The sequence below is a fragment of the Meleagris gallopavo genome, chromosome 2 (assembly GCF_000146605.3).
Source record: "Meleagris gallopavo isolate NT-WF06-2002-E0010 breed Aviagen turkey brand Nicholas breeding stock chromosome 2, Turkey_5.1, whole genome shotgun sequence".
Taxonomy (NCBI): domain Eukaryota; kingdom Metazoa; phylum Chordata; class Aves; order Galliformes; family Phasianidae; genus Meleagris; species Meleagris gallopavo.
The window spans coordinates 75434434-75460285 of NC_015012.2; the positions used below are offsets into that span (position 1 = coordinate 75434434).

The window sequence follows — 25852 nt, forward strand, 5'->3', positions numbered from 1 at the left end:
TTCTAGTCTGCCAGAAGTGCCAGACACAGACACAGCTGGAGAAGCACAGGGTGAGGCCTCGGTGCTGGAACAGGGAAGTACCCACCTGCACAGCTTGCTCAAAGCAAAGTGAAGCTGGAAGGCTTGTGTGGGCCCACCCCCTGCGCCAAGGAAATGTCACAGCTACCTCCCTCCAGCCACGCCCACAGGGCACCATCTGATAATGATCTTCATCAGATATTCTCACCTTAAAATTACTTTTACTTGCAAACCTGTAATAATCAACTTTCAAAAGATCGAAAGACCAACATTTTCTTTACACACAATGCATTATGTACTCCACTTTAAAAATTCCCTGTTTTCACTTAGTGAAAGCAAAGAGGAAAATGAGTTGAACCACACGCGTTTCTGAGGCATTTACCAGTCTAGACATACTATAGAGATCACAGACAACAATCCTTAAAATCAATTTTATGTTTGTATGTATCTTAATTACAATTTATTTGTACAGCCATGGTATTTTATAATGAAATTTATACTGGATTAAAAGGCACAAGAAAGACTTAACCATGATTTTAACAGACAGAGGAAAAACAGTAGTTTTCAGCCTTGAGTTCTGTGGCTGATTTGCTTATTTTCTTCCTTATGTCATCAGTCCCACTTGGAAGTTTTTCTCCTCATATATCTGGACCCCTCACTGTCAACCGCTTCATAGAGATCCTTTTTATTCTCTACTGTAGCATGCAAATAACCAAGGTAGGCCACGCAGAGGGTAATTGTTACGAGTCCAAATGCCATCACAGGTTTGTTCTGACAAAAAAAAAAAAACAACAGTATGCATTTTTAGTCAAAATATTCTCCATCCATCACAAACATTACGTTCTTCAATCTTAGCTTACAAAGTGAAGAGTGAACTATTGCGATATCAGAAGAACTCGCCATTGCCTTCCTTTAGGCTGACCTAAGTGAGTCTGATAAACAGCAAGAAGGAGACATGATTTTCAGGAAGCAAAAATAATTCTCTCTAAGAAGAAGGCGTTTCAATTTCCAGAGGCATTGGCCTCTGTCTTTCGCAGGTCGCAAATGCTGCTTGAGCGTGATGAACTGGCCATAGCCAAATATTGAAGGTTACTACTACAAGTTTCAAATGGAAATTATCTGGATATTCCGCTGAAACAGTGTGCTCTGCTCCTGCCAAGTGGCATTCATTGTATTTCCCTAAAAAAGATCACTTATCATCACCACAAAAGCTACCTTTATTATGTCCACAAGGTTTCATCTTGTCTTACTGACACCACTGGATTCCGCAAGTGTAAATAAAGGCAGAGTATCATCAACTTAATTACAAAAGCAAATGCTGCAGCAAAGAATATTGGCCAATACATTTAAAACACATTGCTATCCCTTTAAAAGCCTTTCTAAAGTACTCTGCACATCACCATCTTTCATTACATTTAAAAAAAATCCAAAACACTTCACACGAGAAATAGGTAAATATTGCCTCTTTTTATAATACTTTTATATTAACTTTTGAGGTATTTTTATAATGCATTCTGAGTGTTAGGCTTGCATTTTATGATTTGGACCATTTCAAATATGAAAGAGAACTCCTATTACTTAACCTGTCAAATTACAAGTAATCACAAATTTCTCTCTGGAAGTGACTTGGTACAAAATAATCAGACAATGTAATAGTGAAATGAAAGTTGTAATAAACAATGCTAAGCTCTGGGCTCGTGACAACCAGAATAAAAAAAAAGCAGAAATATTTTTGGTTATGTTACAGGGTTTGTGTAACAAGAAACAGGTAAGATAATGCACACCAAATTGCAATTATTGTTTTAAAGCAAACTAAACATATCTATTTTCTCTCAGCAAGAGCCTCTTACGGGTTTAATGAAAAGCTCTGGGTTTACAGCTCGGAACAGACTGGTTGTCCGGACAGCCCTCAGTCCTGGATTTCTCTCTTTGGGCGTTTCATTTTCATTCGGAGTTTTGCTGGAAGACATTTCAACTGATGATGATGAATACTTCCTAAGAACAGAATTAAATATATATATGAAATGAACTAAAAGAAGTACATTCACAGAACATGCACTCAGCATAGCCTTCAGTTAGTGCATGCACTACCGACTGACTGGGTGTTACTTCCAGCCAAAGCACACTGACTTGCAATCAAATCTGATTAACTTTCAAATTTTGCGTCCTAAAACACACTGTTTGAGATGCTCATATTGCAAATGTATTTCTACCTGTAACAGGCCTGTATTTTTATTTATGTATTTTTATTTTTTAGGGTAATGCTTTCGCTACCTACAGACCACTACCTGAGAAAAACTCTGCCACAAGAAGCCGTCAGCACACACTCTTTTTTTTTTTTTAACCTTACACGTGACGGAACAGCCTTCTTCCCTTAGTCGTGTGGTCACCACCACACCCGAAGGCTCTAGTCTCATTTTCACACACAAGGGATGACGAAGGACACTTGAGCTACGGCGACCAGGAGCTCTAATGCAGCCCAGCAGGCACAGGGCGCTACAGGGATGCAGCACACGAGAGAGGCCTTTCGGCTGCGACAGGCTTCCGAGAGAAACCCCGCAAGGAGCGAGGCCCGGGAGCGCTGCCTCAGCCGCTCCCCTCACAGCGGAGAGCGACCGTTAGCGCTCGCGACCAACGGCCGCCACACCACGCGCGCGCACTCTCCCCCTCTCCCCCCCCTCCCCCGCGGCTACTCACCCCCTGCCGCTGACGGGGCCTGACCCCTGGGGGAGGGGAAAGAGGAGGGGCGGGGCGGACCTCAGCGATGGCGCCCCCTCGTGGCCGGAGGCCGCCGGAGCGGGGGGGGTAAGGAGGAGGAGCCTCCGGGGGAGGGCTGGGACGCCATCTGCTCGTCGCGGAGCTATTGTTGTGGCGGCGTATGCTGCACAGCTGATTCTGTGTACCATTGAGTAGGGGAAAAAAGCTACTTCTGAGTGTGGGTTGCTGCTTTCGTTTGTTTGGGTGCTTGTGTAATTGAAAGTGGTTATACCCGGTTTTAGTGCAGGAGACATCTGCATTTGTCTCCCGAGTCACTGACGCCTTCCACACGGGGACGGGAAATGTTTACATCGCCGCACTGGAGGAGCGTCCTCCCTCATCAGCACTCGCACCTCTTCCCAATCGTTCGTCTCATTCGCTGACCGCAGCCACGCAGATAAAGCTCTTGCCGCAGGGCCAGCCTGCGTGACAGTGACATTTTCCAGGTGGTGATAGGATGGGTTTATACCAGAACGTGCCTGCCTGAGAATGCAGCCGCTTTGCCATCAGGACGGTGGTAAATGCTGTTAGGCTGCTGATCACTCGCCATGATCCAGATCAGTGAAGAAAAGCTGGGGCTGCGCGCTGTTTCCAGTTCAGCTTCCTGACTGTGGGAAGTGCCTGATTTACTCACTGTGTCGATATTCTGTTGGTGTCTGAGCCAAAAGGATGTTGAATATCTCAGTCCATCAGCGCTTATAAAGTTGTCTGGAATCTTTTTATAGATGGTGTTCTTTAAAGGACAGAACTGTAAACATCTCCGGTATCTCTGAGTCTTTACAAGCCAGCCCTCATCTTATTATCCGAGTATCTCTCCTGAAGAGTAAACACACACACACACAAATCTTCCTTTTCGAAGCCTAGGGCTGTTACCGAGCTTTATTTTCCTTTTAAACGAATTCCTTTGGGATTCCGCATTCAGTATCGTGCTGTACGCTGTGACCATTCAGAACCTAATAGCAGCTCCTGCTTCTCGAGGGACTCACGTCCCCTCGTAGTCCGAGCCGCCGAAGAGTCTCGGCGGAGAACAGAACAAATCTGATAGCGTAACCCGCAGACGCGGTTGGCATGCGACAGCCAACCTAATGCAGCGCCGGCAACAGCGGCGTGCCGCCCCATCTTTGCTGATTCACCTCACAGCTCCCGCTTATTTCAAGCGCCGCACAAAGGGAGGGCTTCGAGCTGTCTTCAGAATGAGGATAGGACGCCTCGAGCTACCGATAAGCTTACCCTTATTTTAGGTGCACACGGTTACAGATCGCAAAAGACAATCTTTTTGTATGTGGAGCAGAATGGCCATGTTGAGGAAATAAATGCAGAAGAAGAAATAAACAGGTCTCCAGCGAGGCAGAGGTGCCGCTGAGAGCTGCCTGTGTGTTTGCTGCTCGACTCGTGAAGGTCTCAAGAGTCCTTATGCCACTTTTCAGCTGCTAGCGCTCATTCACATCCTCTCGTTGAAAGAGGACAGTTTTCAGACAGCAGCAGTTGTCAGGAACCTACCGCTGATGAACCAAAGTAGTTATAAGGCAGTAAATGTGTTAAAAAAGAAAATCTGTTAAAGCAAGTCTTTTGTATTTCATAGCATTATGTACATGCCTTTTAAAATGATGGCCAACAGCTTTGTCTTGAAGAGACAGAAAAATCACCCAGCCATGCTCTGCAGCCCAGATTAAAGCAATTGTTATTCTGCAAATACTGATCAAGTCTTTTTTTTTTTTTGTCTGAATCCATTGTGGAAGAGAAAATATACCTTGGTGGTACTTTCATTAATGAGTGTGCAAACTGTTTCCGGTTGGGAACACAATGATACAAAAACATGGGGCATCCTCTTTGGAAGGCAAAAGCCAGTTTCTCCTGTAAAGAAAGAGCAGAGAAGTGTCTGCAGCGCTGGGTTTTCCCTATTGTACATAGCTTGCTCTGATATAGGCACCTTTCATTTTGGAGTCGGGGAGCACAGATCCTGGGAAGGCTCCAGAGGTAGGAACTTCAGAGGTCTGACAGAAAGAATGCATGGTGAGGGGCTCTGGCTGTGCGGGCTGTGAGCTCTTCAGACTTCCTACACTTTGTCTCTTACAAACACCACCACATACCAAAATGCAGCGGGAAGAGCCAGTGCCTAATACTTGGGTACGAGGTTGGATAGAGATATAACTGACAGAGGAAACAAGGAAAGTAAAGAAAAACAGCTTTGACATTTAACCAGTTTGATAATAACCATTCAGTTCTGACTAATAGGACAAATGGGCTGCTGGGGATTTTTTCAGATTTTTTTTTACCCCTACAATTTTTTACCCCTACAATTGTATAAGAATTGTAGAATCACAGTGTATCCCAACATGGAAAGGACACACGAGGATCATAGAGTCCAACTCCCTGCTCCACGCAAGATCATCAAAACTCAAACCCTGTGTCTGACAGTGTTGGCCAAATGCTTCTTGAACTCCATTAGCTTGGGACTGTGCCCACTGCCTTGGGCAGCCTGTGCCATGCCCATCTCCCTCTGCTGAAGAACTTTTCCCTAACCCCCACCTGACCCTCTCCTGACGCAGTGAATTTGGGCTTTCTGTTCCTATTAGTAATGTGATTGAGAAATATAGCCACATCCCAGATAAAAATGACCAAGTAGAATAGATCAAAGAACTGACATTCGTTAAGATGCACTAGGACAGGACATACACATTTATTCAATTGCTTAATCATTAAAATAAAACTGTGGGCTTTCTGTCAAAGAGCAGACATGGTGGCATTCAAAGTTCTTAGGACATCTGTATGACCTCTGAAAGGTTACCACCATTCTGTACAGCAATTAGAAGTTTTTCACATAGACAGAATGAAAAATAAATAAATGCAGACTCCACACTAACAAGAGGGCACAGTATTTTCCAAAGGCCTCTTTCGCTATTTTGGTGAAGCAGTGAAGTTAATAACTGAAGAGCATGAGTTTGATGAGACAAAAGCTGGTAATTATGGAGCATCTGAAATGGGAAGCTAGCTGGATTCTTTGGTGAATTCATGCAGGAATCACATATGAAAGGCAAGCTCTGCATGGATACGCGGTACGTGCATGTGTTCACACAGGACTGGCACAGTCATGCTACTTCTTGCCTTGCAGGCACTGGCCCTGCCCCTGTCTCACAGGCATTGCTGGTCACTGCCCACAGCTCTGCCAAGGTGAAAGCACAGGGTGTGCAGCTTGTGCTTTTAGTGGTTATTGATGTATTGTCAGTGGGTACGGATGAACACTCAGAGGACGCAGATAAAGCCTTGTGATTTTAAACAAATGCATTAGTTTCCTCGTATCTTTCCGATGATACCAGGCATGTTCAGTTCTGGTCTGAATGGTGTGCCAGAAGGGATGATCAGGTTTCATCATTTAGTTTATATTACCTAGGAGACGAGCAGTTTCCATTTTCAAGGCTTCAAGCAGCAACTCCCTTTCTTGGAAATGAACTGCTGATTGCTAATGCAACTAGAAAACGGGGGGGCCAGCTGTAATCACTCACTGCTACACAGGTAAGTTAGAGTTTCTTGTCATAAAATACAAATGAGAGGTTGTTTTTCTAATGTTAGGCTTGATAACAGCCTCACGGAAGCCTCCCATCTGCCAGAACAAAACACAGACATAATCTTGCTCTCGTTGCCTTGCTGGTAATTACCAAAGAGGTACGAACTTCAGGGTAGCCATTGATTACTGACTTTGTTTCTACTGCTTGTTCAGGTGGAAATCTTTTGATTTTGTCAATTCATTTTTATAAGATTTGTCAAAAACCTTACAATAGTAGCCTGAATGAAGCTGTGACGCTTATTATGGCTGAAGATCATTTGCTGCAGAGGGAGTTTTTGTCTGCATGGGAGAGCATGGGAGAGATGAGAGATCTGTTTGGCATGAAGTTGATAGAAAACGCTGCCACAGTTGTGTTGGTTGCATAGAGACACCACAATTTTCTTAAGTCATTTTAGATTCCTCTGAGATTAATTTTTTTAAATTATATAATTTAACAAAATAACAAAGAAAACAGTAAACTGTGTCTGCCCTCTCTCAAAAAACATTCATCTGCTGTGGAGAACAGACCACAGCAATTAGCAGCTGGCAAAGCATCACACCCAGCAGCTGCTGGGCTGTTAAGTGGTGGTTGTGGTTTTCCCAAATACAAAACAAGCTTCTACTAGCTGTAAAAAAGAACACCAAGCATGCTTAAGGTTATGAAAACTGACTGAAGATGTAGTCTGTGTGTGATATTTTCTAAGAAATGGATGTTTGGCTGCTAAGGGACTGAAGCCCAGAAAAGAAAGGGATTTGTCTCAAGCCACACAAAGTCAGGCGTAATCCCAAACCAGCCAGATGAACCATCTCCTGTCTAGTCTTCTCTTTTCTAGTGAGTGGCTAAAATAAATAAATAAGACATGGAAAATGAAGGCAATGGACTGGGCTTTTCTTAGCTCTGGTCCTGGTGTCCTGGGTGATGTGGGATAAGCCTCACCTCATGGACATCTCCTCCTCCACAGCATGGATTTCTCTGCCTAGGTTAATGGTGTTTTCAGGGGAAGGCTCCATGTCTCATTACGTGTTAACGAAGAGTTCACATCAATGAAATTCAATGCAAAGAGTCTGGAGATCACTCTTTGTTGATCAGTGGGAGAAAAGCAAGTTATAGCCAGTACCTTTACATGTGTTGTCCAGGGGCCTCCACTTCCAGTGGAAGCATCTAATGATTAACTGGGTTGGGAAACCTGTGCTTGCATCAGTCTGAGGAGCACGAAGTCTTCTTCACTGCAACAAGCAGTGGTCCAAGCAAGCGTGACCAGACCGCAGAGCAACGGGGCTGTCTTTGTCAGGGCTTATCAGAATTATACGCCTTATTCAGCTGGTTTCCAAAGTGCCTTAAAAAGCAATATGTAGCAATACAACACACCCCTTTATTCATTTTATAAGAAACAGTTTATGTGAACAAAGTTAATTTTTCTGACCTCTCTGCATTCACTTGTTGGCTCTTACACAAGGGCCTGGAAATCCACTCGCAATGGCACTCTGACTGTTGATCCAGAAGCAAAGGCACTGCAAGGTGAATGACTTCTGGCAGCAGTTCAGCTCCTATTGCCAGTGCTTAAGTGAGAGCTGGTGTGTATCCAGCTTGGTGAGGTGACTTTGAATGGAGCTAGACCATGCTTCTGTGTTTCTGCGGGGTTTCTTGCTGCCTCTTCTTCTGCAGGACAGCATTGGGATAGATGTGTTATGCAGGGGTGGCAGTGGAGCTTCCATAAACTTAAGAACAAGCTGGACAAAAATCTGTCAGGGAGAGCTGTCAGCATGACAAAGCATTCTTACGGTCAGAGAATGAAGTAGACCCTGTGCTTCTCAGCCTGTGGACTTTACACTGCTGCTAGGTAGGAGGGAAGATGTGGGAATTCCATGAAACAAGCACAGAGCATCAGCAACAGTGAAACACTTCCTTATATCAGCAAACAAAATAAGGGGAAAATGCAATTACAAAATGAAGATTTAAAGTTAAGTTTTATTATTTGTTTATTTACAGAAACCTTTGTGCCTGTGCTTTTTTCTTCCTTTTCTCAAAGCACTGAGCTGATCCTTGGTGTTTTAAAAGAAAAGTCCTGAGATCATGCTTTTATTAAGTTCTGTGATTCTCTGTTCCTGTTCTCTGCCTCATTTGACACTGATTATGGATCTTTCCCTGTCAAGAAAAGAAAAGGTTAAGTATAACAGGAGAGGTATAACAAAAACCCTTGATTAGCAATGTTAATATCAGAAAAAAAAGTGATTTTTCATCTCAGCCTGCAAGGCTAGTTCTGTTTCCCTGTGCAGAAGCCACAGACCCACAGTTCCCAGGCACACATTCTTTCTGCTCTTTCTCACCCTTCCATCTCTATTTCCAGTAACACAGCACTTTTGCCTACTTGCTCCAAGCTGTCTAGCCCCTTTGTGCCCATAACTCTTTGTACACTTTCCCCACTTCTTCTGAGTAGGGTTTTTTTTCTTTCTTACATTTTCTTACCTTTTTCCCCCATTTTCCTCTGTGCAAAGACAGGTTTTCTGCTTTTAAAGTAATTAAATTAGCAGACTAATTGAAATCTAGATGGATGCATTATTCCATGCACATTACCCAACCTTCTGTAGACCTCATTGAAGGACAGATATAATTGTTTTATATGTTCAACAACAATGAAGTTAACTCATATTTGATGTGTTCAGCAACAGTGGCATTACTCAAACACTTTACCCATTAAATGTCATTCCATGACCCAGAGTTAATGGAGCATTCAGATTGCTCAGCAGAGTATGTATGTAGGGTTCAGGGAGCAATGCAAGTCACTTCTATAACTGAGGGGAACACGGGATGCCAAAGGTCTTCTGGTTGCTTGTGTCTCACCACAGGATGTGTGTTGGTGGCAAGGGGTGTCCAAGTCACATCCAGGGGAAAAGTGATTCACGAGAGGAGGAGGAAGAAGGGCATTACCTGTGCGAGACCTGTGCTCATGGTAGAACAACACCACCATGAAACAAGCTCTGCGACCCCTGGGGCTTGTGGATAGAGATCGTTCTAAGTTTCTCAGCATTGAGCCAAATATATTTAAGACTATACAACTGATAGAATATCAGCCAACTGATATTCCTCTGCTAGTTCTTTTTACCTGCAGCATAAAGGAGTGGTTGTGGAACAATTTCTGAGAATACCTTTTGTCAACATCCTTCCCAAGGTAAATCAGGGATACATTCATTCCTATGGCCTACCTCAGCTCCTTGAGAATGTCACCAGCTCTGATGGTATCGATGCTGGAGCAAATAACCTTGTTTTATAGTAGAACCCTGGCCATAGGCAGAGGTCATTATGAGCAGTGAGCTCAAGGGACAGCAAAAGTGGTTTCCTATCTGTGCTGAGCTTGGTAATGCAGTGGCCTGGTTACTGCTGGCACTCAGACTCATTCACCAGTACTAACTGCTGCTACAACAGGTACATTTTCTTTCTTGCTAAGCAGAGCCTGCAGATCAGTAGATCAGATGAGGACATTAAGATCAAACATACAGATGTGAAAACTCCTCAAATTTCCAATCTCACATTTCCCACCTATTCTGTCCCCTGGGAACAGATGTACTTTTCACTCTTGCAAATAAAAGAGCTTGGTGTCCTCCAGGATCCACATCGAACTGGGAGGTGGGCCTGGTTGGGAAGGTGAGAATGCATTTGCTCTCAGTGCCATCTTAGGTCCTCGTTTACCTTTGAGGAGTCTGGCTGCCAATGGCACCTTGAGAAAACCTTCACCAAAAAGCACCTGGGGAATGCTTATGTGGAAAAGAAATTGTAAAAAAAAATATAAAATGTTTGGAATAAAGTTTAGAGCACTTCTTAAATGATAACTCCAGTGAAACAGTATAGAACTTCAAAGTACCACATCTCGTGAAACGTAAAGTCAGACCATGTCTTAATATTGTTGACAGCTATATTTCCAAAACCACCAAGAAGTTGATTTTCCTCTATTTTCTGGTGGCAACTTCATGCCTGTGCGTTGTATTACATTTAAGTGAACTGAGTTGTCTCACTTGCAAATGCTCCATGAAGCGTCCCCTGAAGAGGTACATCAAAAAACTTCAAGGTTCAGCAAGTGTTGGCCACAAATCTGGAATCTGTGGTCACAAGAGAGCAGCAGCTGCAGAATCAGCCCACAACAGCTCCCCGTCCCCGCTGCTGAATGTACAGGGGGGAAATGAAAAACGCACCCCACTGACCTGCAAGGTCAGAGAACACCTTCTTGTTACACGCTCTGCTCTCATCAGTCCTTACAGTTACAGTTACCAAGGAAGAACTGTCCCTCTGTTAGTTCCCTCCCCCCATTACTTGTAATTCATGATGTATGTCATATTCAGCATTATCTAGATCCGTTCGTGTTGAAACAAAAGGTGTAGAGGCATGAAAATTCCATGAAGTTTTAATATATACACAAATGTTTATGATAAATCAGACTGAAACAATTGTTCAAACAGCTGCATTTGGAAATTACACAGAATTGCTTTGGTACAAGCAAAAAGAGGCTTTTTGTATCCAGAGCTGGAAGAACCTGGAATGAAGACACTGAACAGTAAAGGGATTGACAGCATTTGCCAAGTAGGTAGATCTGATACGTGTTGAGACAGTAACCAGAAGGGCTGGCACACAACAGCCACTCCAAATGAGCTGGATAGTCCCAGACCCATTGCAGCAGCCTAATATGAAACATTTCAAAAGCCAAAAAACAATAAGAGGCAAACACACCTCGCCAAGCCCATGGTGATGCAGACCAGCTCACATAGCTGTTTGTGGAATACCTCTTGTACTAACAACGTAAACATCTCCTGAAGGCTATGCATTGCTGCTCTTCATTACGGATGCAACACAGGCTAACAGGAAGGGGATAGACATTTGTATTCTGTTGAACTTAAAGCTCTGAGATATCAGAAACCAATGCCTATAAAGACTTACTTCAGGGAAATATTCTCCTTCCTTTGCTGTGATCAAAGAACCGATGTCAGTGCTGAATCTGAGGAAAACACGCTCTTTAGAGAAAGGGCTGCCTGCAAAGAGCAGAACTGCTTGAATGCTGAACTGATTTCATTGTTTGTGCCGGGGTAGAAGAGGAGAAAATGGTACCAAAAGCATGTTAACTATTTTTTCATTCCCAGTACCCCAGCTGAGGTCACAAAGCATCACTATTATGAGTACTGGGGTGGCAGTCACGGAATTAATCTTGAAAAAAATTTTGACTGTGATTTTCAAGCTTGTGTGAGTTGGTCTTTTTTTTTTTTTCCCTTTCTCCTTTATTTCTACAATAAATTTAATTGCATAAGAAACACAAATACCCATCTGCTGCTGCACTTAGTGACAGCAGCCTCCAATACCGGCTTGTGGCCAGTTAGTGTTACATCTCGCACGGTGCTGCACCAGTGTGTGTGTCGAGACAATGTGCTTTACAAAACTCCCAATATTTTCTGTTAAAGCTCCACATACACAGAATGGCTTGGGATAGAAATGCAACTAGAAGCCTTCACAGCTACTACATAATACCCATCAAGAACTGCATGAAGGAAAACTATTGCCCATCAGCTCTGTGTCAGTTTTGGTAAGAAAATGAGCATTAACTTGTTCCTTTCATACCCTAAGGTATTGTTTCTTAAGACAATGGCAACACTATCAAGGCAAAAACAGTGTTTCCATAAGGACTATTTCATAATTGTTGAAGACAGATCTGAGACAGCAGCACATCAATGAAAAAGTAGTTTTGGAGTACTTACGCAAGGTTTTATTTCTCACTAATTCCTATCCTGAAATGTTCTGAATTCCTATCCTGAACAGTCCTGAAATGATAATTTCCCATTTCATAATTTCCCATATCAAAGGACATTTCGGTTTCGATTCAACCAGTACTTCATATGGAAAATATACCAGGAAAGTATTCTGGACCGTCTCCGTGAGCCCTGACTCACTGGCAGCAAACAGCCAGGTGGTTTTACATCATTAGCTGCATTGCTAACCATAATCTGCATTTAGCAGAGCTAACAAAAAGGAAACAAGCATCACAGATGGCAGCTGTGCCAGATTTTACTTAATGAGAAAACAGAAACCTGTCTGCTTTTGGCACCCTCGCTCTTTGTCCAGCATTTGCTCTCAGCCTGGTTCGTCCCAGCCTTTTCCCACCTGTATGCCCCTTCCTCCTCCAGCCCACATCACTCACCCCTCCATCTCCTTAGTCGTTCATGCTTCCATTTTTGGCTCACGTTGAGTTTGTAGACCTCAAGTCCTAAACTAAAAGTCAGTGGGATTTTTAAAATGTATTCGACTTCTACATCACCTGTACAGACAAAATGCCAAAGTTTTCAATTCAAATGCTGTTTTTTCATTTTTGAAGGCTAAAAGTACTGCTTCCTTAAACACACAGTAGCTGCTACAAAGCTGACCTGAGCCCTCAACTGTAATGGAAAAATACCATAATAGCTCAGTGCACATTCATACAAAAATATTTACCTCATTCGTATTTTAAAACATCTCTGCAAACATTAAAAAGATCCAAAGCTTATGTAAATCCTAGTGTCCTTTAAAACCCAGGTAATCTCACCTTCTGAGAGATGAAGTTGGAAAAAAAACATCATGGAAGATAAGTACTTCCCTGTCTGCAGATGGCTTTCCCCTCGTCCCTCACCTCCTGTACCCTGTCACCCCTCCATACTGAGGCACCAGCCAGAGCCAAACTGGGCCCAGCAGAGGGGAAGCAGGAGCTGCAAGGCCCCAGGTAATGGGGAGAGAGAGGGAGGAAGAATGTGGGGAGAGGGGGGCTGGATGTTGCTGGGGTACCCCATGGGTTGAAGAGGTGCCACCATCCCGAATCCCATCCTATGGGCAGGACTGGGGTGTGGGTCTGCAGGAGTTGTCAGTACAGCATGTACAAAGGTATCACACATCGCTCGTAGTGAAACACCCAAATGCAAGTACCAAGGAAATGCGTCTCATCGAGAACTTCTGCAGGTGGCTTTACCAAACTACAACACCCTCTGCACTCCATGAGATCTTAAAGTGAACCCTCCCTTCAGCCCCTTATTTAAATCTTACTTGTTTTAAAGGAAAAATACCACACTGGTTTACCTGTTGAACAGGCCATCGGTATCCATCTAACAGGGAACGTGATACGAGGGGCAATGACTATACTGGTTCTAAAAAATGTGAATTGATTGGGATGACAATAATAGAATGTTAAAAATTTCATTCTCAGTAATTCAGATTCTACACTCAGATCAGAATTAGAACTTATGTCCTGGATGTGTATGGCACTACATTTTATTTTTCTGAAATGGCATCCTACTGTAACATTATGTGCCTAATCAGTTTTATGCTATTCTCAGTCTAAAAAGGACAAATCCTGCAGTAACTGTAACTGGGAATGTTTCTGTTGGATACACTGATTTACGTAACACAAAAAGTGATGAACTGGTCTTCCAAAAATGAACAATCGAGGGGTCTGTGGGCATCCTCTTACCCTCAGGTACTTCTGAGGACAGCAGATCTCCAGTGCAGCTCCCAACGTGGTCCCCTCCCCCGCACACGGCACCATGCAGTTATGATCTCTCCTAGAGAAAATATCCAGATTCCCACCTGTGCAGCCTATTGTAGGAAACCTTGTTTAGCAGGGAGGTTGGACTCAATGGTCTCTTGGAGGTCCTTTCCAACCCCTACAATTCTATGAAAACACAGCATCTATTCTGCTTTTACCATTTTCAGATTGTACCTTTGATTTGCTAACCTGGTAGAGTTTGATCACTCAACAGGGATGAAGTTTACATGAGCAAATGGACCCTGTACAGAAGGAAGCAAATGCTTTGTAAAAAGGCATACAACTTAGCACCAGAGAGCAAAAGAAGACCTATTTCCGAGGCTGAAACGCTGCTGCCTTCTTGCTTTTTCATACAAAATCATCACTCTTGAAACCAGTCCCTTTGTTTTGCTGTAAAAGCCTGCCATCTGAATTGATCTTCAAGTCAACCATCAAAGATTCCAGGTGAATGGTTTAAAAACAATCAATCAGGTGAAGCATTTAATGCAAAGCTTTACATGGCAAGACAAATTTATAGAAAAAAAAATGCAAGCCAGTCTCTCTGAAGATAAAGACTATTTTATATTACTGAAGGTAGGTCACATCCAGTATGAGAATAATCCAAGAGAAATTTTTGGTACCGCACAATCCAGCTGGCTTGTCCCATCTGAGCCGCGCACAATCGCATACCAACAACAATGCCACAGATCCCTAGATACCGACAGCTCCCATTATCACATTTGCTCTTTTGGTTACTCAACAAACCGGACACCCGCCATGTCAGTTAGCAGCATACAGAGGAAGCGCCCCGAAGCCAAGTGCTACGCGTGGCACTGCTCTGGGGGCTCCTTCCAGTGTGGAAAAGACAGAGGTGGCACAAGCGGTGCCAAACAGTCAGCAAGGGGCAAAGGAGTGCAGGGAGAGCCCGTGCCATCAAGAGAGCACAACCACTGAGCGTATCTGTAAGATCACAATCTCACTTCCCTTTCAGAAAGTGCCTTTGTTTATTCAGTTTTTGACGGTAAGGACTCACGCGTTTTATAGATAGATACCAAACTGGTATTATCAAAATAAACCATCTGTTTTATAAACCCACTATTTACAGAAACGGTTTCTGAAGGTTTGTTTTTGGATTTTTTGATTTTTTAACAAAAATTAAACTATACACCAATCTAAGTTACAGAAACAAAAATAACCTTTATAAGATCACATGTATAAAACAAGAAATGAAATGTGATTTTATTTAAGGCAATACTGGGCTACTTCACAAATCACCACCTCAAATATATACACTGCTCCACACTACTAATTTTCTATCACATTCACAATGGATTCTTTAATACCAAATATTGTTTTAAATCTCCGATGTAGCAAACTATTTTATTCACATTTCCATTTTTTATTATGGAATCATAAATGCTTTGTATCCAATTAAAAGCCATGAAAAAATGTAGCTATAAGAAAACTATTATATTTATGAGTTAACTACACGTGAGTATCATCCGTAGATACTGCATGTTAAAATGTACAAAAATGAGTGTGTCAGTATGTTGGACCTATGAAGTGTGATCTTATCCAGCTCCTCTCCTGTAAATAAATGCTTTACGCAAAATAAACTGGATATGGGAGACTTAACTAGTTTTAGTTCAAAAGGTCTTAATTTAAAATGATTAAAGGACAGTTTTAAAAACTTGATCACTTAGTTACAATTAAAATTCTGAATATAAATGTGTCATTTAATAGTTTAGACTTACAGACTGCTGGTGGCAGCAAATGATTTACAATAATAAATATATACAAAAAAAAATGTATCTACAAATAAAGAGTACTGTTGTACATGAGCAGTGACCTGGTGAAAGATACCAATCACAGACAATTCACAAAGATTTAGTTCATGGAAAGGACAATTTGATAGAAAGTTGAGGTTCTGATCAAGTATTTACAAAGCTGAAGCAATTATTCTGTTCTTCAAGTCCCATAGGGATAAAAACAACTGAAAATTTACATGACAAACGTCATGTTTTTCTCTAGATTAAACCACCTCAAAATAAAAGAGCTCGACAGTTACTAGCATGCGTGATGGCTTCCTATTCAAAATAAACTTTATTACAGGTAATGGTTACACACATTAGGGTTTCAGTTTTGACTGCCCTTCTCATTACCCTTTCTTTCTTTTGCAGCTGTAACTTCTGGATCATTTTCCCAGTGTTCATCAAGTCTTCTCAAATTGACGGTAGGTCTCATTTCCTGAAGTTGCTTCAACGCACGCTCAGTGCAGTCTTTAAAAGTCTTGTCTAAAACTATCTTTACATTATCACAGCTCTGAAGCTGTGATGGATTGGCAAACTGTACAAAGGTTTCAGCTGCAGAAGATGACCAAGTGACATTATTACTTGTTGCTAAGGAGGTCTTCTCGTTAGATTTTCGTGTGTTTGAATGAGATCCTTTTTTGGTTCCGCTGCTATGGTGGTCTCTTTCAGTGCTTTTCTTTTGCTTCACAGCAGACTCTTCAAGGAACTTGAGGAATGAAACTTCAAAACCCATAGGCTTAAATGAACTCCAGTCAAAAGCTGCAGGCTGCTCTTCGGCTGTCTGAATAGCAACTGCAGTCTCTTCCTCCCTGTGCAGGTTACTCACTTCAGCAGGCAGCACCTCCTCTGCTTTTTCAGTTCTTCTTCTCTTATTCTGAGATACATTTTTTTCTTTGTTTGCTCTTTTTAAGTTGTTTGATTTTTGCTTCTCTGAGGGGCAGGAGTTGGTCTCCTGCGAGTCATTATTTACACTGGAAGATATTTTTGCTTGATTTTCAGCACTTGAACAATCCTCGTTAATCAGTTTAGTAATGAAGAGTTCTGTTAGTTCATCCACTTCATCCTTCTCACCTTTCTCAGTTTCTTTTTGCGGTAACGTCGGTGTGCTTGAATCATTATTGCTTACTACCGAACTTGGTTCTGTTCCTTCCACATCAATTTCTTTGTCAGTCTCCTCTTGCTCACAAGGTACTTCTTTTACTTCTGGCACAGAGTGCTTTTTAGATACAATGAGAAGATTTCTGTGTTGTGAAGTAAAGGCCTTGGACAATTTGTGGCATTTGTAATGTCTTATGATGTTACTTTCGCTTGTAACTACAGAAGAACATCCTTTTATCATACATGGATACTGAGTAACAAATCTGCTTGTACATTCAGATAATGCCTCATTTCTAGCTTTTATAGAAAACACGTGCTTTCCACGTTTCAGTGAATAAGCCTTATTTTCCTGAATTTGCATTGGTTTTGAATTTTTGTTTTCCAAGTTAACGTTTTTCTTTCGTTTTGTTTTCTCCGGCAGCCTGCTACTTTCCTTTCCTGATTTGTTTTTCAGTCCTCTCTGTTTGGACTTCACTGGTTTCTCCTGGTTTGCTTTGCTTGAAATGTTTTCCTGACCTGGTGTCAGCCTTCTGGGTCTTATGAGATGATCTTTATGCCTGTCATTATGTTTATTAAAAATATGCCTCAGGAGGTTAGATCTAGTAGCATAAATACGGTCACAGCCCTCACAATCACACTTGAATACACCATCATCTTCTACCTTGTTTGGCCTTATCTTAACACCATGATCTGTCTCAAGATGTGTAACGTAGTTGAAATACACTGTAAATGAGGATTTACATTGAGACTGATCACAAGAAAATCTTCCTGCCTCTGGAGCTGGTTTCATGTTTCTGATTTGCTCAGGGGTCATGTTATGAAGCTTCATGTAATGCTGTATCAAGCTAGGAACCTCCTGGAATATTCGGGAGCAGTCACTCATCTCGCACCTGAATTCTCTGATGGTGGGTTTAGTTTCAGTCTCCTCACGTTCCTCCTTACCTGGCTCACTCTCCTCCTCCACTTCAGCAGAGAAGGCAGGAAGGTCTGATTTGTGCACAGCCTGATAATGAAGAATTAGATTTTGTTGAATTGTAAATGCTGCGAAGCAGCCCTGGTGGACACATCGATATGGTCTGTAAGGACTGTATCTGGTTGGAAACTCCAGAGGTTTTGTTACGGGCTTCCGACGTTTTCTCTCATCTTTTTCTTTCCTGTGCCTCCTAACTTTGTGTACTTTTGCCTCTGCGTTACCGAAAGTGTCTGCGTTATGCTGCTCCAATGGAACGGAAATCACCTGGGGAGGCGTTTCCAGTTTTTCAGGAATATTTTTCTCAGGTAGTAACTTTTCCAAGACATTTACAGGCTCTAGAGCTTCCTTTATCTGACCTTCTTTGTCCAACGGAGGTGCAGTTTTGTTTTCTGTTATTAGTGTCTGCAAATTTATTTCAACAGGTTGTGAAGTTGTGTTTACAATTTCATTTTGAGACCTTCTGCCGTAAGGCCTTTTGATTTTTAATTTTACCATCTCTTCCGTTGTAAAATGATGTACAAGCTGGCAGTGTGCTCGGAGATTAGAGTTTCGCGTAAATGTCTTTGGACAACTAGCAACAACACACTTGAATGGGGCGTACTTTAACTGATGTTTCTTAATTTCCAGTATCATTTCTGCAGTGTACTGATGAACCTTGCCATAGTGTTTAAACAATGCATCTTTTGTCATTGCACTATAGTTGCAACCTTGATTCTGACACACAAAAGGCTTATTAACTTTGTCACTAAAGTGAATAATCGTTTCTGAAGATATCTGGACGAGGGGCTTGTTTTCAACTGGTACAACGGGAACTGCTGGTGCTAGAGTATCTGCTGGGGGACAGTGGCAAACACTCTCAGAGACCTGAATGGATGAATCATTTTCGAGTTTCAGTTTTTGTAAGCCCTCCAAAATTTCCAGTATTTGATTATCAACTTTTTGAGATGTTTCAGACTGAGTAGAGTTAGTCTTTGCAGCAGTGACATTCCCTGAATGCACTGCAAACTGTGTGTGAGCGGGTAACAGCACACTACTTGAAGAATTTCCTGAAGAAGTTTGTGTGTTATTTACTTGCAAATTCTGTCCCGAAGCAGTGCCAGTATCCTGAACCTCAGTTTTCACCTCAAGCATCTGTGAATTCATGGCACTTTTAATTATTTCAAGAGTTTTTTCAAAGTTCTGAATAACATTGTCTTCTGAAATCTGCTCCTCTGAATTGGTCTGCACACAAGAATTTGTAGCCATCATTTGGGAATCCCCATTTTCAGCTTTCACTGTTAATGTTGTACGAGTCTCAAGGTTTGTTCTGAAGTTCTCTTTGACACTGGCCACGAATAACTGATTGTCAGCATTATTGAGTTTCTGTGTGAGATTTTCTGCCACTGCTTGGGAATCACAATTTGCTACCAAGTTGGACTGAAAATTATCTCCCTGTGTTTCCATGTTTCCTTCAGAGCTTTTGGCTAGAAGTCCTGTTGTTATATTATTTACTGCTACTTTCTGTGCTATGTTTGGTGCAACTAAGGGTGTAGTTGCTTTTCTCTTCCTCTTTGAAGCACTGGTTCCCTTCTTATTTGAGTTATTTGATACTGAATTATTGGGAGTACTTATAACTGAAACTCGTGAAGCGTTCCCTGCAAAGGTTTGTGCTGCTGCAGCAGAATTAGAAAATGAGCTAGAGCATAGGCCATTTTCAATTGTCTTCAGCATTAAATCATCTGTTGCAAAAACAGGCAAACTCTTGCACTCGTTTACTGAAGGAATTTTGGTATTGAGGGTCCTGTTTTGGTCTGTTAGCAGAGTACTTGGGTTGCAGACTGTCTGCAATAGAGGTGACATGGTTGAATTGGGAAGAACAGCTGCATTTATTTGAGTTGTACCAGTGACGCAACTTGTTGTAACTATATGTGGAAGTACCTCCGTGGTATCAAAGGTACTTGAAATGCCTGCGGTTTCCAAAGCTTGTTTTATAATTTGATTTCCTTCCTCATTTCCACTGGTATTAAAGTTAGGCACACTGGCCCGTGGGAACATGGTCTGCAGTAAGGCCGTAGAACGATTTTCAGATGCAAGCAATTGCAGGAATGCTGGATCTTTAAAGCATAATTCCGGATTGAAAGTAGGCTCCTGGGGTTGCTGCAAGCTTAATGAATTTGAGGAAAGAATCATACTAGCAAGCAAAGACTGTCCATTAGCTTGCAGAGCTTCTGCAGAAATTTCTGATCCTTCAAGAGGCTTACAATATGACCTCTTAGATAAGTGACCACCAAGTGATCGAGGATTAGTAAAAACTCGGAAACACCTGCTACAGATAAATTTACCATCTCTAATTATTGCTGGCCATTTTGCCCGCTTGTTATGTTTTGGCTTCCTTTCTTTTCCATTTGGAACCCGGGCACGGTCCTTTTTCACTTTTTCTGAAGTTGGATGTTGAGAACTGGTTTCACTGAAGTTGTTTTCATTATTCACTCGTGAAGGAAACAATTGATCAATAGTTTCCTCTTTTGGGAAAGCAGAATTGCTGTTTCCCTCTAATTGTGATGAAAAGTTGTTTGTGTTGTTTTCCAGTTGTGAGAAGACTGAGCTTGGGGCGTTTTCTGATGGCGAAGGAAAAAGAGACATTGGACCATTCTCTGCAGGCAAAGGAAGAAAAGGATCTGAACTGCCATCAATATTCAGAGGCATAACTCTTTTTGCCAGATCTTCCAACTGGGAAGGCAAGGTTACACCAGACAGATTTTCCATTTGTGAACATAAAACACTTTCAGGCTCACTTTTAATACGAGTAGACAAACTTGGATTTATAACACTTTCCACTACAGGCAACACAGGATTGGTCAAATTTTCTAAGTGAGTTGGGAAAAGTGTACTTGAGAGGTGTTGCGCTTGACTGGAACAGGTGGGATTCGAATTAGTTTTGTTCTGTGCAGTAAAAGCAGCACCACTGGGATTGCCCACTTGAGATGGCATCAGACAGACAATCTTTTCATCGTTTTCAACGTTTTGTAAATTGCTGGATTTTCGTGGTTTCTTATTTTTACGTTGCATTTTAAAAGTAGCATATTGATCAGGGTGTGCTGCCTTCATATGTTTGCCAATGCTCTGTGATGAGTTATATGTTCGAGTACACCCCTCAACCTGACAACTAAATTTCTGAACTGGTGCTGCTGGTGACACAGTTGGAACTAAAGAATTATTTATGCTAGGCTGTGATGGAATAAATGTAATACTTTCTAAAGTTTTTAAAGGTAGGTTATATAGATTAGCTGCAGCTTTAATACTGTCTTCAATTTCAAGTTTGGAAATGGGAACACTGTTTCGGTACCCTGCCTGATTCTGCATGCTAAGTGTGTTTACAATGTTTACTTGCCCTTCTAAGCTTTTTGATTCAAGGGCTTCTGGTTTTAGTGTGTTCGAACTCACAGATATATTTTGAACATTCTTAGACTGATTGAGGCAATTCTCTTCCTTTCTTTCTTGGAAAACTGGAAGACAAGAATCAACTGTTGAGCACAATTGCTGGGCTCCAGATTTAGTGGTATCTACTTTACTGGTAGTAGCAGCCAATTTACCTCTTCTTACAAAGTTATCTCGGATCTTCTGGTTAACTGCAAGCATCTGAACACTGCTCACTGGAATTGCTACCTCCGTCTTCACTGAACCTGCAGCAGCCTCTTCTGGAGCAGCATTAGGCAAGGAATCACTTTGCTGCAGCATACTTGGGGATGTATTTACACTTTCACTCCCTACCGGTTCTGCTTTGATTTCATTCCAGACATAGTTTTCTCCTTCAGTAAAACTACTTTGGTTGTCAGCTGGAGCTGATGCTGATTCCTCTTTAACAGCAACTCCATCAGTACTTTCATTAGCTTTAGAAGGTTGACTAAGACCAGACTGATTAGTCTGGCCTTCAGGCTGTTGCACTTTTTCAGGCTGCTTGTTGTGTTCTTCAAGATGCTTTTCCAGTTCGTTCTGAGAACGGTAGACTTTCCCACAGCCTGTGAATTTGCAGGTATAGGTATTATAGTGTTGTGCTTCGTGATCATACAGTAAATAGGCTTCAGAAAACACTCTCCCACATTTAGGAAACATACACTTTGCTCTGAAGACTTGATGCTCCTTCCTGTGAGTTAGCAGCTCAGCATAACTGTTAAAACCAGCCTTACATTTCATCTGTATGCAGATGTAAGGCTTGCTGCCACAGTGCATTTGTAAATGATCATTCAGGTGAGTAACACTTACAAAATGTCGTCTACAGTACTGACAAATCACTTTTTTGCTTTGCATTTCTAGAAAACGTTTAGCTTCTTCATTATCCTTATGCCCCTTTGCATGTGCTATTAGATTTTTAAAATACTTAAAGCCTTTTTTACAAAACGTTACAGGGCAAGTGAATTCATTAACAGGTAGTGGCTTTTGAACTGGCACTATCTCTGGTACATATGGTTTATCTTTATCATCATTCTCATCATCAGAGCCATCATTATCATTAAATACAATGAAGTCTGTTGTATAGAGACTGTTCTTCTTAATGGGTCGTTGCTCCTGTTTGGATACAGAATTGGTTTTCTGATTCTCGTTGGTAGCTGCTATTTTAGGAGGTCTTCCTAATCTTCTCAGCGGTTTCATAGCAGCCAGTCTCTCTTTGCTGGATTTTTTAACATGCAAAGTTACATGGGGAACAAAGTTTTCTTTAGAATTAAAATTTTGGGCACAAATAGGACAACTGTAAATTCCATCTTTATAATGTTTTTGAGCATGCCTAACTATTCTGTGACCTAGAAATTCCTTGTCGCATAACACACAGTACTGCATATACGCTTGCCAGTTCCGGAATCTAGCTGATATGAATCCTCTCTCTCTGAGTTTTTTAATTTCTCTCTTTTTCTGCTTTTCATCTCTAATACCTTTAAGAAGGCTTGTAGCTTCATCAAAACTGCCAGCAAACCCATTCATGGAAGTTTCTTTAGTCTCTTCTTGGCAATCCTCAACCTTCTCATAAACTTCACTATCATTGAGTTCATCTATTGATGACACAATGGATGCTTCCTCTCCCATCAGTGCCAGACACTGACGCTTTAGAGTTTTCCAGTCCCAGAATTCTGGATCAAAAGGCCACTGAGTTTTCAGTACAAGTAAGAGCTCACAGCGCAATGAATTTGGTATTGGAAGATTCTCTTCATCGTACTTTTGATCAGGTTGATTATAGAGCATTTCAACAGCATAGTATGCATCCACAGTGGGTTCAAGAAGAAATTCACTCAACTGACAAGCACGTTTAACCTCCAAATCATCTGGAAGCAAACAGGAAATAGTCTTGCAAATAGATATCTTGACATCTGCATTTTCACTGGATTCCAAGCGCAAGGCTTTCACACACAGTTCAATGCAGGTTGCAAGTCCAGCACCATCAATCTGTAAAGCAAGATTAATCTTAGTAAATCAGCTCTAAATAAAAATAAATAATAAATAATAATTTAAAAATCATATTCATTTTTTCATAAAAAACAAATATCCTAACTGTCAGGAAAATGCATTTGGATCTAATAATATACTCTTTAAGAAGCACAGTCTTGAAATGCTAGGCTAAGTTACATGATTTGTCTTCATGCTACTAGAAACTGAAAGCTTAGACACAATTAAAATACATATTAAATGTACATTCTGCCATATTTGTGACTTTCAGCTTATATGAAAGAGGAGTTCAGTTTGTATTACAGCAGTACTGGGGCTTTTCCATAAATTAAAGCATGCCAGTTTTGTCACAGTTCTTTAAAATAAACTTCTGTGGAGCAATGGAGTTAACACTAGGTAAAAATAAATGTAAGAAGTGCTACAGCTACAATAGGAGAAGCACATGATTATCAAAAAACTATAAAATTTGGAAATCACTTAAGGCATAAGGGTTTGTTTCTATTTTTGAAGACTATTCCACTTCAAAATCAACTGATTATAATTGAATACAAAGGTTCATTCCAACTAAATATAATAAATGGAACAAAATATTCCATCATTTTCAGTGTTTCAAAAGTCATGTAAATTTCTCACTTACACCCTCCAGAAAAGTAAATCACATTTATGTTCATGTTATAGATCCTTTTGCTGCCAAGGATGCATAGAGAGGCCACTGTAGACATGAAAATAAAGTCAAGTGCATTTCTATGGTTTCAAATTTCTGCCGCCAATGAAACAGCCTACAGTTCACTAAGGAAAATTCAGTATGGCATGGAGCAGAATGCTTTTTAATATTTTCCCCTACCACTCCAATTTAGTTCAGGCCTTCAGAAAAAATCGTGATTAGCCCATGATTAGCCAGGCCAGAAGGATGCAAAAGGAAAAAAAGAAATTAGAATACAAAGGATTACAGAAATCTCACCCAACTAAAAGCTTTTGGAAGAGATAAACTTGGCTATAAACATTAAATAGTGCAACTGCTGATAGGAAACTAGGAAAATTACATGAAACTGAGACATATGAACTGAGATGTGCATCTAAGTCCACAAAGGGCAAGTACTTCATTTATCAAAACAAACTGCATTCTTTGTGGCAGATTGAAATGTTTTTGGTTGTTTGTTTTTTTTTTTTTCCTCCTCCTTTATTTCCATAATATTCTTATACACTAATATAGAGCCTTTATTTCCTCCAGTCATCCACAAGATGACATCTTCCACAATATTTGAAATACGGAAAATAATAAAGAGGAATATTAACACCTGGCAACAGAAAATACCTTATTTGGTAAATACATACAATAGCAGAAGGCTGTAACTTCACCTTTACATTTTATTTCATCTCAGCTGTGGCATTTCAATCTTTTTTTTTTTTAACTCATTTTTTTTTTCTCAAATGACCAGAGTGTGACAATGATTTAAAATGAATCAATTTGCAGTTCACCTGTACAAAGAGGTTGTTATCATTTCCTAAAACCAATTATGATTTGTCCCTAAAAGACTTTCATACCTTTCATACTTATAGTTCCATTTAAATTGCATTAAAATATTCTTTCAGAAATATCCTTACCTCTGAGTTAATTACTTTGATCAGGAAGAAAATGTGATAAACAGTCTTAGTTAACACAGAAAGTTGACGACATCTCTCTAGATACACTTGAATAGAAGGCTCTACCCTTTGCTGCAGTTTACTCCAGAAAAGAGTCAGTTCCCTAGAACAAGAGAACAACGTTTCAAGGCCAGCGACACAATATTTCATCTGATCACAAGAAATGCAAAGTTGAGAACAGTTTCCATTTTGTCTTTGGGAAAATGAAAATACGAATTTACTCACATCTTATAGCTTTTATTAGTATACCCACGTAATTAATACCCAATTTTAAAAGCCACCACAATGACTCAATTCGAGAAGAAGAGATCTGAATAAAAGCAGTAATACCACAAATTACATAATTTGTGGGCTCATTATGTGGTTTTGAAAAAAATTATGCTTCTGCATTCTCAGTAATTATTAATAGCTATAGGAAGATCACTTTTCTCTGTGGTACATACATTTTTCTTGAGCTGCTTTATGAATACGAATTTAACTTGCTTTAATGAGAAATTAGGCCCCAAACCCAAACACTAATAGTATGTTAACTCACTACTTCATCTCTGATACTAAAAGTTTCCAAAATAAGAGGTTGTCCTTAGGTACAAACAGCCTACGGTACTGAGTATCCTACAGAATGGTGCAACCTGCAAAACTTCAGCAGAACCTGTTAACACAAAATCCACCACTAACAGATGTTCTACTGCTGCTGTACAAGAAATGAGGTGCAGAAGCATAGCAAATCCACACTGGTGATAGCAAACCCAAAATAGTAAAAGTATTTTAATCTATCTAGTTACTTTGGTTACAAGAGGAAAGATCACCCCAGCTTCTAGAAGTTTATCACAATAAACAAGCGTCTTATGAAACAAAGACAGAAGGGAAAAGTTTTTATGCATTAAATTCATCATAAGCCTTACTACCTGCCTGCAGATATTAAATTCCTTGCTTCTACAGCATAAGATTACTGTCAGGAAAAATGAGTAACCAGCTACTAGCATTTGTTAGTACTTTGTCATACAATGCAGCATTCAAACTCCAATAACTGAAGCTAATCTTATCAAATACTTTTTCTTTCTTAAAA

General features: G+C 40.9%; 2 protein-coding genes across 4 annotated transcripts in view; both read right to left on the bottom strand.

The window, feature by feature from the left end:
• Nucleotides 1-434: 434 nt before the first annotated feature.
• Nucleotides 435-2819, bottom strand: SMIM8 (small integral membrane protein 8). Of its 2 annotated transcripts, none has more exons than XM_003204358.3 (3): nucleotides 2716-2819; nucleotides 1869-2013; nucleotides 435-789 (listed from the first exon to the last, which is right to left on the bottom strand). In XM_003204358.3, the coding sequence occupies exons 2-3, from the start codon at nucleotides 1986-1988 to the stop codon at nucleotides 631-633; spliced, it is 279 nt and encodes a 92-aa protein (XP_003204406.1). In that variant the 5' UTR covers nucleotides 1989-2013; nucleotides 2716-2819; the 3' UTR covers nucleotides 435-630. The 2 variants fall into 2 exon arrangements, with proteins under 2 accessions (XP_003204406.1, XP_019468654.1); XM_019613109.2 differs by lacking the exon at nucleotides 2716-2819 and adding an exon at nucleotides 2369-2634.
• An 8752-nt stretch (nucleotides 2820-11571) lies between these two features.
• Nucleotides 11572-25852, bottom strand: part of ZNF292 (zinc finger protein 292) — a 30987-nt gene continuing 16706 nt past the window's right edge. For both annotated transcript variants that reach the window (XM_031552539.1, XM_010707652.2), the window contains 2 exons: nucleotides 24748-24889; nucleotides 11572-23142 (listed from right to left, as the gene is read on the bottom strand). In XM_031552539.1, the coding sequence (XP_031408399.1) occupies nucleotides 15982-23142; nucleotides 24748-24889 (7303 nt within the window). In that variant the 3' untranslated portion in view covers nucleotides 11572-15981. The remainder of the gene's footprint in view (nucleotides 23143-24747; nucleotides 24890-25852) is intronic.

What these genes read in the sequence shown, in the direction of transcription:
- SMIM8 (XM_003204358.3), bottom strand. Translation starts at nt 1,988, where the DNA reads ATGTCTTCCAGCAAAACTCCGAATGAAAATGAAACGCCCAAAGAGAGA. An exon ending in CAGAGCTTTTCATTAAACCC is followed by an intron (nt 790 to 1,868) that starts GTAAGAGGCTCT and finishes TTTTTTTGTCAG; the next exon opens with AACAAACCTGTGATGGCATT.